Consider the following 12,012-nt stretch of genomic DNA (forward strand, 5'->3'; position numbering starts at 1 on the left):
TATTTAAATTGATATATCTAAGTATATATAAAATAAATATGTGATTAGGTTGTATAAGATACAGTAAAGTTATAAGTTCAAACTATAATCTCACATCTCTATCTAAAATTTCATATATCCATATTCGTAATTAAACTTTCGTTCATATCTCAAAATTTAATGCCTTTCGATATATTAATTTTTTAACATAAATTATGCTAATTTTTAAAATAAAAATATCATTTGATTTAAATGTATAAAGGGATGATGGGGATACAATAATGTGATAAAAAAAAAGAAAAAAAAGAAAAAACAAAAAAAAGAACAAAACTACAAAATTGGTCCTTGTGGTTTGCAAAAAACTTGTGGTTTGCAAAAAACTTTGGATGGGGTCCAAAAACTTTTCAACTTGCATCGAAAGTCCAAAATCAAAACTTTTCTTTGGTTTTGGTCCTAAAAAAGATAAAAGGACTATTCTGCCCTTATTATTCCTTTTTCACATTTTTTTTATTTTCTTATATATTTTAATAATTAAAAAAAGAAAAAGAAAAAAGAAAACACCCTACCCCACACCCATCGACGGTAACTTCATCTCCTCTCTCTCTCTCTCACACACACACTCGACTTCATCTTCTTCGTCTTCCTTCTTCACCACCGACTACATGTCCTCCATCCTCTCTCCACCATCTTCATAATTAACTTGCATCCTCCTCCCTCTCCATCCGTCACCTACATCGTCTTAATTCCCCCTTGTGACCTAAAGTTAATATATGTGAATTTGGAGAGATCAACAATAGCTAACCATCAAGGTGAAAATCGGATTAGCCATAGCCGACCGTCTCCATCAAAATCTGTCCAGACTCTTCCTTCTCTCCCTCCATCTGCCACCTATGTCATCCAGTAACAAGCAAAACCAGAAAAGATATTACAGATCGATAATTATAAGTTTAAAAACCAAACCTAAATCTCAAAATATGTTCATTAAAAGACATGGACTCCTGTCCTTTGCAAAAAAGCGACCGGTCATCGGAGAAGACAGAACGATGGATAAGGGAAGAGGGGAAATGGTTGTTAGAGGTAATTGGGATGCACTATGATCGAGATCCTCACCGGAAAGCAAGCGTGGAAAGATAGGGGGAGTAGAAACCCTCTGTCAAATCGGGTATTATGAGGAATCCATGGAAAGGAAGAAGGGAATGAGGGGTTTTTTTCGATGGGAAGGAGGGAGGTATGAAGTGCCGATGAAGGTGGGGTGAGCCGTCGGAAAAGATGAAGTTGAGGTGGGTGGTTTTGTTTGGGATGAATGAGAGAGAGAGAGAGAGGGGGGTATGCGATTCTATTTTTTCTTTTTTATAATTATCAAAGGGGGTGAGATTTTATTATTTATTTTGTTATTATTATTTAAATACTTAAACAAATAAAAAAAAGACAAAATTGCATTAATATTTATAAAATAAAAAAATATAAAAAATACAAAAAATAAATTTAAAGGGCAAATCAGTCAATTCAAGTGCTCTATAGACCAAAAATACAAATTTTTCTTAAGTTTAGGATCAAAAACCAGAAAACCTTGATTTTGGACTTTCTGTGCAAGCTGGAAAATTTTTGGACCCTATCCAAAGATTTTTACAAAACACAACGACCAAATTTGCAGTTTTGTCTAAAAAAAAAAAAAATAAAAAAAAATACTATATGTATATTTTTCTGTAGCCAAGCCAAAGAGAGTCGGGGGCTGAGCACGGATGCTTCTCTCCTTCTTACAGAAGCCAAAATAAAAAAGAAAAATAAAAGAAAAAAGAGACTTGAGAGAGGAGACAGAAGGGAGAGAGAGAGGGGAAGAAGAGAGCGAGATAGAGAAAGGCTTACTCCTACATCAATGGCGGTTAGGGTATCTGCGTAATTGATTTTCTTCATCTCTATTTGAATCAGTTTCATTCTTCTGTTTTGTCTCCCTCTCCCTTTGTTGGATTTTTTTTGATAAAAAAAACCCTAATTTACCCGTATACTGCAAGAATCATCTTCAACTTTTTATTGTTGTCGATTTCTGAGAAAAAGCGGACTGACTTGTGATGGGAGCGCCGGAGAAGACAACTACTTCTAACAATAATTCTTCGATGCAGGTCAGTCCAGTTGCTTATCTTTTTTATTCTGTTACTCGTCTTAACGTAATTCTGTTGCTTTTTCTTTTGCTTGATTCTTATTAATACCTCCTTTTCGTGTTGAAGTTTTTGCAGTTCATTAGATGTCGAATTTTAAGCTATATGGCTATATCTTTGTGTTCTTGTCAGATGTCAGAAAGATAAGTAGGGGCATATATTTTGGATTGTTTATTTGGTTATAGATGCGCGGGGCTTCAGTTTTTGATTTTTATTTTCCCCTAGAATGGAATTTATACTTTTGTAAGCTCGTTTGCTGTCCATATACGTTTCAAACTTAGTGTTATCTTCAAATGATCTATATGTATATGTAAACATGCCTTATAGTCCTCCGGATTCTTGATTATCTCATATATTCCAGTACAACATGAAACTGATGTACTATTGTAACTGCTATTATGGTTTTATGTTACCCTTTAAATGGTGTGGGTGGGCTTCCTTTTAGAATACAAAATGTGAAAGTGTGCATCTCTTTTGGTAGTTCAAGCAACTAGGTTTAGTGCAAAAGTTGAACTTACTTTAGGAGCTTGAGCCTTGAGGACATAGTCAATGAATGGGAACACATATCCTAAAGAGAACACAGACTTGGAATGTATTGGCATCTGTTGAGGGTAGTATAGTGGCAAATGAAATTTATATGTCACTGGATACTCTCTTTGAATTCTCAATCTAATTCTAGTTTCCTATATATTCCTTATTTCAAACTTAGCATCCTCAGAGTTGGACAATAAGGGAAACCCTTCTTATGTGTTGGTTGATGGTTGGAATGACCTGAAATTTATCTTGTTATAAACTTCTCTTAGTTGCATATAGATGAAGAGGATACCTTTGAATTGCATAAATCAAGATTAAATATCTCTATTTTCTCTGTACCAATGCTGTATCTCTATATGTGGACTTGGAGGTGTCTCATGTTGAGAAAACGGGCAATGGAAAGTAAAATATGAATCGAAAATTAAAATAAGAAGGTAGTTCTCTTTTGGAAGCACAAAAGAGGAACTTGTATCCATTTCAATGGTTAGAGGAATGTACAAACACAGGGAATACGAATATGTAGTTAAAGAAACTAATTTTATATTGAAGTATTAGTGCATATATCTGTACATAAATTTCTCCCATTGGTGGAAAACATGCTTTATAAATGAGCATTTTAACAATAGTTTTCGATATCAGATAGCTCTTGACTACTTGATAGGATTTATGACAATGAATACTCATCTTCTCCCAACTTTCTTATAATGTTTGTCCTATTATTAGCACTTGATTGTCATAAAAGTAGTTTTAATTGCCTTTGTTATTCTTTCTGACATTTTGACTTGTTGTAGATTGTTTTAGTTGTGTTCATTGCTTTTTAGTATTAACTTCTCATAATAATAAAACGGTTCTTCCTGCAACCTTTTTATATAGCGTGTCAAGGTATACCGACTCAATGATGATGGAAAATGGGATGATCAAGGGACTGGTCATGTCACCATTGACTACTTAGAGGTTTGTCATCTTTTGGTTTTTTTAAAACATGTAAAAACTGAGTTTATTGTCTACATCAACTTTCCTACCATAAGTTACTTTCTAAAAGTTTACACTTAAACTAATATCTTCATCTTCATCAGAGATCTGAAGATTTGGGGTTGTTTGTGCTTGATGAAGAAGACAATGAAACATTGCTTGTGCACAGGATTAGCTCAGATGATATATATAGAAAGCAAGAAGATACAATAATCTCGTGGAGGGATCCAGAGTATTCAAGTGAACTAGCTCTTAGCTTTCAAGAGACTACAGGGTGCTCCTACATATGGTAAACACTAAATACATCTTATTATCTATTTCGATTAAAGTTCTTTTATGCTTTTTTTTTACATTGATTTAAATGTTAATTTTATGCAGGGATCATGTTTGCAATGTACAGCGGAATCTTCATTTTAATACCCTCAATAGTAAGTACTTGTGATTTATATATATGGAATCTCAGTTTTGAGTTATACTGTAAGGAGGGTGAAATAGGAAGGAATTTTGCCCTTAGTATGTGATTTTTGATAGATATTCCATTATATTACTTGTTCAGATGAGACATATCATGGTGCCAACAGTGAGTTGAGGGAGTTGCCTGAGGTAGAGCTGTCAACGCTTCCTTCAATTCTTAAGGTTTGGGCCAAAAATTTAAAATTTTCTTTTAATTTTTTATATTTAACAATCATGGATGACATTGGTATAAAGCCTATAATTAGGTAGATTTTTCAAAGCACAATGCTGTAATAGGAAGAAATGAAAGTAGTATGCAATGATAAACAACTAAAGAAAGTAAATTGCTATTTCTTACATTTAACACTGTTTTTTAATAATTGTTTACAATTGCTTTTATCTTTCAGGTTGTGGTGGACAGTAGCATTACTGATCAGTTATGTGTGACAGAACTCATACTGCATGATGTATGCTATTATCAATCTCTTTCCACTCATAAAAATATAGAGAAACATGCATATTTGTTTATCCATATGATGCCACTGTATTTGATAAAATTATTATGAAATTTACATAGTATTCTATTTTATTATTATTCTAAGGTTAATGCTTTTTTTTATAAATCATTATAACCTTTGCAGCAAAAGTTTTTCCGCAAGTTGATGGATTTGTTCAGAGTGTGTGAAGATTTGGAGAACTATGATGGCCTTCACATAATATACAAAATTGTCAGAGGGATCAGTTAATACCCAAATTCTCATACTTTATGTTTTTTATAATTAATATGGAACAACTAGTCTGTCATTTTGATTTCATAAATTGTTATTGCAGTTCTCCTCAATAGTCCACAGATCTTTGAGAAAATATTTTCTGATGAACTAATCATGGACATTGTTGGATGTCTTGAATGTAAGCTGTACCTCTGTCTTAAATCTGTGTTTTAGTTCAGATTTCATGGTTTTTTTGTTGGTTCTTTGGAATGTAATTTACTTGATGTATAGAAATTTCTATTAACTCATTTGCATTATCAAAGATTGAATTATTGAAAGTAAATTTTGTAATTGTAATATATCATTATTGCTATAGAAATTTATAATTGATGTATGCTGCTTTATATTCTTGTGTAGACGACCCTGATGTACCTCATGTCCACCATCGTGACTTACTTAAAGCACATGTATTCAAGGAGGTAATTATTTCCATTTTTATTTTTTTTACTGACAGCTATGTTGTGAAGGATGATGAGAAACAAAAAGATTTTCTTTCAGTTTGTAGTACATTTTTTTTTCTAATGTAATATATCACTTGTGTAGGCAATACCAATTACGGATCCCCTAGCTTCATCAAAGATACATCAAACATACAGAGTCAGTTACCTCAAGGTAAATTCTTGAATGTATTCAAGGAGGTAATTACTCTTTTTGCCTAATTCCTACAGAATCCTGATTTATGTTGCTTTTGTTAGGATGTTGTTTTGTCTAGAGTACTGGATGAGGCTACAGCTGCAAGCTTGAATTCCATAGTCCACTCAAACAATGGAATGGTGAGGAGGTTATTACATTTTATTTTTGTATAAAATCTTGAGCCTTGACTTTCATTCAGTATCTGATATATATTTTATACTTGTGTAGGTTGTGACTTTGTTGAAAGATGATGCCAACTTTATGAAGGAGTTGTTTACGAGGTTAAAATCGCCTTCCACCACTCCGGAATCCAAGATGAATTTGGTAAAAATGGGTTCTTGGTGCTTTTTTATGTTTATTGTCTTTCCTTATCCCTCAATTAATTGGTGTCATCACTAGAAAATGTAATATATACCTGATTTTTCAAAAAGAAACAAGAACCTAAACGCTAAGGGTTTGTTTAGTATGATCAATGATGGAATGGAATCATAAAGGAATGGACTAAACAATGTAATGGAATGGTTCATTACATTCTATTGTCGTGTTTGGTTGGCTTAAAGGAGTGAAATGAGTCAGTCAAACATGTTGTTTGTTATGTATATTGTATAGTTGATTAATTATAAATCTAAATAAAATAAAATTGATAAGTAAAGGTATTTCATGTCGTTTGAAATGTATACTATATGCATTTCATATACCAAACACTACATAGCCCTAATCCTTTTGAATAAGTATTAATGTTTGTTTATGATTTAGGTATATTTCTTGCAAGAATTCTGTAATCTAAGCAAGAGCTTACAAATGGTCCAGCAACTCCGGCTGTTCAGGTATGCTTTCTGAGTTTCAACTTTAACATTTTATTATGTAAACATTCTAATTTGCTAACATGTTTTGACACTTCAGGGATCTCGTATCTGAAGGCATATTTGAAGTGATTGGTGATATTTTGCAGAGTGATGATAACAAGCTCATTCTGACTGGGTAAACAATTTGTATCTCTCATACTCATTGATTTATATAATGCATTAATTTCATTAGGAAAGATAGAACAAGAATTGAATGATTATATATTACAAACAAATTACAAATGGAACCCTAACTTTTGATCACTCTAACAAAAATAGATTCAAGATACTTACAAACTCTCCCTCCCTTCTATTTATAGCTGCTCAGCACCGACCTAATAGGAAGAAACTACCTTATTGCCCTTACTAACAAACTTTATTATCTAAACCACAAATGAAAAGACCTAAAGACCCTTAACATGAATGACTCTCAACAAAAATCTGATGGATGCAGGACAGACATCCTCATGCTTTTTGTGAGCCAAGATCCAGCTTTGTTGCGTTCCTATGTTAGTCGCCAGGAAGGTGTCTCACTGATTGGGCTTTTGGTATGTACTTGTAATCATCTTTTGTATATCTGGCCTTTTTTTTTTTTTTTTTTTTTTTTTTTTTTTTTTATATATTTGATATTGGTATGAACTTTTATAACAAAGGCAGATATTTGTTCTGTTACAGGTAAAAGGTATGCTTAAAGATTTTGGGGATGATATGCATTGCCAATTTCTTGAGATAATTAAAAGTCTTTTGGATACATATTCTCCAGCAGGACAGGTTTGTAGGCTATTTATACTTTTTGTTATCAGTAAGATATGTATTAACCATGAGTTAGAGTTATACCGATTAAAGGCAAGCTGAAATGTTTGTTCTATAAGGCTATTTTCAATGATGAGGACAAGGAGGGCATTCACGTCTTTTTCACATATAATGCAAGTCCTTGTCCTGCCTTTCGATTGAGTCAAAATTTACAATTTATATTTCCTTGTTGCTGAAAAAATAGTGATTACCTGTCACTAGAACTTCATCTTTTTCATTTATAAAACTTTGCATCCAACCTACTTTCTGATGTTTTTGATTTTGTTGCAGAGAGATGCTATTGTTGATGTTTTCTATGAGAGGCACTTGGATCAACTACTTGATGTCATATCATCATCATGTCCTCCATATGCTGCTCATAAATCCACGGATTCCAATGGAAGTTTGCATAGTCAAACTAGCATCAAGCCTGAAATACTTTTGAACATATATGACCTCTTATGCTTTTGTGTTCTGCAACATCCTTATAAGATTAAGTGAGTACTTAAATTTTCTTTGATATTTTTAAAAATTTACTCAGAGTTTGGGATTTGTGTAAATTCATTGATCTTTTCTTGTTTTCAGGTCCAAATTTTTGCTTAGTGGCGTAATAGAGAAAGTTTTAAGTCTGACTTGTAGAAGGGAAAAGTATCTTGTGGTTGCAGCTATTCGCTTCATTCGAACTCTAATTTCACTTAAAGTAAGTAAATTCCCTTGAACTCCTAACCTTTTACAAATCTACCCTCATTAATTCTTTTCTTCCATTTCCTCAAGTGTGCCTTCATCTTTTCAAGTATTGTTTTTAAACATCATTTATCCAGATAACACCTGATGAAGAAAAGAAGAAACAAGTCCTTATTTTGACGTTTTTGCTAGTATGGATTACTATTTACTAATACAGACATGCTTGTAAACAGTTAGATGGAGACATTTTATGTAGCAAACAGTTGGATGATGTAATCTTTTTTGCAGGATGAGCAACTCATGAATCATATGGCAAAGAACAATCTATTGAAACCGATTGTAGATGTTTTTGTTGATAATGGAAGTCACTATAATTTACTGAACTCTGCAGTTTTGGAGCTTTTTGAGTATATCCGTAAGGTAATCGTTTCATCACTGTTGACAGCAAGTCATTCATGTTCTTATAGCATTGTTTTCACAACTTAAAATAGTGCAAAATAGTATTTAATATTTTTAAAGTTATGTTATCTATCTATCTATCTGTATTTGGTATGATGACATAGAGTGAGTTTTATGCAGGAAAATTTGAAGACACTAGTGAAATATCTAGTTGAAACGTTTTGGGTGGAGTTGGTGAAGTTTGATGGTTTACCTTCTATCCAATCTCTGAAAGTTAGATATGATCAGGTAATTAAATTCTTTTACATTTATTTATAAAAATTATGAATCAAATGGTATATGTGGATTTGGAATTTGCAGGCCATGGAGCAGGCGACCAATCAAAATGGGCCATATGCACTGAACACTAGAAGACGTGTAGATGAGCGTGGCCTTGAGAAGGAAGAGGAGGATTACTTCAATGAGGACAGGTATTTTTTTTTTTCTTTTTGGATAAATAAAGATCAAAAGATAATTTAAGAAAATGGGGACACTTGGGAAATAGAAGGAAACAAAAAAAAAAGTCTCCTTTTGTTGACTTTCTACATCAAGTCTGTTCTTTTTGTGTTAAGTAAAAAAGAGACGCCCTTATACAGCTTACTGGAATAAGTCCATTAACATCACCTAGTCAAGAATTTGAATATGTTTCAATCATTTACTTCTTCACATTATGGTTTCCCAAAAAAATAAAAATAAAAATTTGTGTTCCGTTCCGACCTAGTTTAATGAAATGTTTCAGTGTTAGGCTTACGATTATACCCTTCATTTGTGCTTATCTCATAAAAAAGGTTGGAGGATAGAAAATGGTAATTTTGTCATTAATAAGTTAGGACAGAAAAGAAATGGTAATTTTGTCAATAAAAAAGTGTGTAGTTAAATTCACTCCAAATACTTGTGCATCTGGGTGTAAAGTTTTGATTTTTGAAGAGGAAGTTGGCCAAAACTTTTATCACACTTGTCCTCTTTTCTTTCCTTTTCTTTCTAGATCTTAACTTTCTTCACCTTTTATAGTACCAGATATCTCATATTTGAAAAATCTACCCAATCGTAGCAATTTCATCCAAAAATATAAAAAGCAGTTTTCCCTGTGCTATAATTGGGTAGATTTTTCAAAGTATAATGTCCTAAATCCTAATAAGCAATTTTTTGTTTGCAAGTAGAATGCTGTAATTTGGTAGACTTTTCAAAGTACAATCAATGCATTGACATTTGACAAGAAAATATTTGGAAGTAGAATAAAATACTTATAACACACAATAAATGAAAGTATGTTGCTATTTCTTGCATTTAAACTTAAAATAGTGGATTCTTGTATACCTAGCCAATACCATCCAATATTTTGTAGTAAAAAAAAAGTAATTATGGATTCAAGTTTCAGTCTTTCCTAAATAGAAATGTGCATCTGTTTTAAGTTTTAAGAAAGATCTAAGCTGTGTTCCTAACAGTGATGAAGAAGATTCCGCATCTGCATCAATGCCTCGTACAACAAGGATACGCGCACAACCCACTTTATCCAATGGATCATCATCATCATTAAGGTAGGTATAGGTAACTTCCTTCTTTTTTTTTTTTTTTTTCATATTCATACTTGGAAACTTTTTTATTTGATTTTTTAGATAATCCTTGCCCCCAATTTAGAACATTGTATTTTCGAAAATCTACCAGTTATAGCAGTGAATATCGCTTTGGCTATAATCATGTGGATTTTTCAAAGTACAAATACTGAAATAGAAGGAAACAATAGTAACAAACAAATAAACAAAAGTACATTGCTATTTGGAGTTTTAACATTTTTTTTTTCTAGTCCTAGTCCTAGGCCAGGTGGACTGGTTGACTATGATGATGATGATGATGATGAAGACTACAAGCCACCCCCCAAAACCAAACCCGAAAAAACACAAGAGGATGAAGGAAGCCTGGAATTCCAATTCCGATTAAAAAGAAAAATCTCCAAACAAGAACCCGATTCTGTCAAAAAACGATTGCTCACTAAAAACCCAATCAAATCAAAAGAAAGCGTGTTTGCCACATTATGTTCAACTCTAAGTCAAGCCGTATTGCCTTCAAAAAATACCCCAAACACTTCTCAAGACAATAAAGATAAGGGCGATACTGGTCCAAATAAGGAAACCGATAAAAACACCCTAACAGTGGGCCCCGAGGTGGCTATAAATGGATCTTGAAAAAAAAACAATAGGCAAATGGAATGGATGATAAAAGTGAAATAGGAGTAGTGGTGGTGGTGGTGGGAGAGGATACTGTACAGTAAGTACCATTGCAAAGGCGGTGGTGGTGGAGGTGGTGCCATACTTTCCGGTCAGGTAATAAGTCTTGATGATGTGATGGGTTTATTAAAACATTTATAAACTTTGTGTTCTTTTTGCAATTTTGGTTAGCTTTTATGATTAGTCTTTTAGGCAATGTGAAAACCATTATATAATTGATAGATGGGTTGCATAACAAAACACCCAGGGTCACGAGTGACTGTTATATGTGGAAGTGGAAATTTTCCCATGAAAATGTTTGGTGGTGGTTGGTTTGGTTGGGACAATGTAGCTGCGCTATTTATATGTTGTACATTATCAACTCCAAGAAGGTCCAAAACTTTCTTTTGCTATTTATTTATCTATTAAAACAGGAATTAGCTTTTGATTTCTTATATGATAAGATTGGGATGTTTTTTTAAACGGATTTGTTATTAGTAGCCATTTAGATTTGTCATAGATGATAAATAGTTGAATTTTCCACGATAGGAATTGGTTTCGTAGGGGAATAAATTCAAAATGCCACTGTTGTAACATGATAATATGATGATTACTATGAGAAAAAACAATAATAATGTTATTGTTAAATGTTGATGCAAACATATAATAGCATATGTAATAGTAGTATGGTGTCATGTTTTAGATGTAATACAAAACCGTTATGTAATATGGTGTCATGTTTTAATTGATAAATATAAGAATATAAAAATCTGAAGGCCTATTTTTTAATCCGAATATATGATAGAATTGGATTTAGGGTAATCCCAACCAAATTCATCCTAATTTTTGTTTAAAAATGATCAGATTTTAGATGACATTTATTTAGATTTTGGATGAAAATGTAGGATTTTTTTGGAATAAAGATTCAGATAAAAAGATACTAGATAAAAATCCAATATGATCTCAAAAAGTTTGGTATCCGATTCCTATTCAACATATAAGATTTATCCTTTCCCGATATCCTAATATGGAAAAAATACGGTTTGACATTTATTTAGATTTTGGATGAAAATTTAGGATCTTTTTTGGAATATAAATTTAAATAAAAAGAACTAGATAAAAATCCAATCCAAATTTAAAAACTTTGGGTATCCGATCCTACCTAATAAATGAAAATAATTTTGCCTCATGTCATTCTCTCATGCATTATGCCATATATCATTTTGTCAAAATTTTGAGATATTTATTTTCCACTTGTCATTTATTTCATTTTTCATTTTTGAATATATCATTAATTTAGTTTCTATAAATTAAACATACCATAATAACTATATTAATTTCGAATTTTAAACTTCAATTTCAATTTTAAATAAATTTACAGTTGAAACATTCGTATTTAACATTTTGTTATAATTAGCACATTTAATACACGGCTCTGACAATTAAACACATAATTTTAATTTACTTTTTTCATATATATATTTTTTTAATATTTCATAATTTTTACTTATTTCAAATTTCAAATTCAAATAAACTTGCCGTTTAATCATTT

At 32.0% G+C, this 12,012-nt stretch overlaps 1 protein-coding gene across 1 annotated transcript; it reads left to right on the forward strand.

Moving 5' to 3' along the window:
- The first annotated feature begins 1,703 nt into the window (after positions 1-1,703).
- Positions 1,704-10,877, forward strand: LOC145119145 (uncharacterized). The gene is made up of 23 exons (XM_079054769.1): positions 1,704-2,099; positions 3,543-3,623; positions 3,746-3,930; positions 4,020-4,069; positions 4,198-4,277; positions 4,502-4,561; positions 4,736-4,835; positions 4,926-5,003; positions 5,222-5,283; positions 5,408-5,476; positions 5,560-5,637; positions 5,726-5,821; positions 6,254-6,324; positions 6,401-6,478; positions 6,797-6,890; positions 7,018-7,113; positions 7,426-7,631; positions 7,720-7,834; positions 8,107-8,238; positions 8,398-8,505; positions 8,578-8,687; positions 9,702-9,794; positions 10,061-10,877. Exons 1-23 carry the CDS (start codon positions 2,049-2,051, stop codon positions 10,437-10,439), a joined length of 2,472 nt encoding a protein of 823 aa, XP_078910895.1. The 5' UTR covers positions 1,704-2,048; the 3' UTR covers positions 10,440-10,877.
- The last annotated feature ends 1,135 nt before the right edge of the window (positions 10,878-12,012 follow it).

The sequence above is a fragment of the Lactuca virosa genome, chromosome 6 (assembly GCF_052849685.1).
Source record: "Lactuca virosa cultivar CGN04683 chromosome 6, Lactuca_virosa_CGN04683_v6, whole genome shotgun sequence".
Taxonomy (NCBI): domain Eukaryota; kingdom Viridiplantae; phylum Streptophyta; class Magnoliopsida; order Asterales; family Asteraceae; genus Lactuca; species Lactuca virosa.

What these genes read in the sequence shown, in the direction of transcription:
- LOC145119145 (XM_079054769.1), top strand. Translation starts at nt 2,049, where the DNA reads ATGGGAGCGCCGGAGAAGACAACTACTTCTAACAATAATTCTTCGATG. An exon ending in ACAGGGTGCTCCTACATATG is followed by an intron (nt 3,931 to 4,019) that starts GTAAACACTAAA and finishes AATTTTATGCAG; the next exon opens with GGATCATGTTTGCAATGTAC. An exon ending in GAACTCTAATTTCACTTAAA is followed by an intron (nt 7,835 to 8,106) that starts GTAAGTAAATTC and finishes TCTTTTTTGCAG; the next exon opens with GATGAGCAACTCATGAATCA.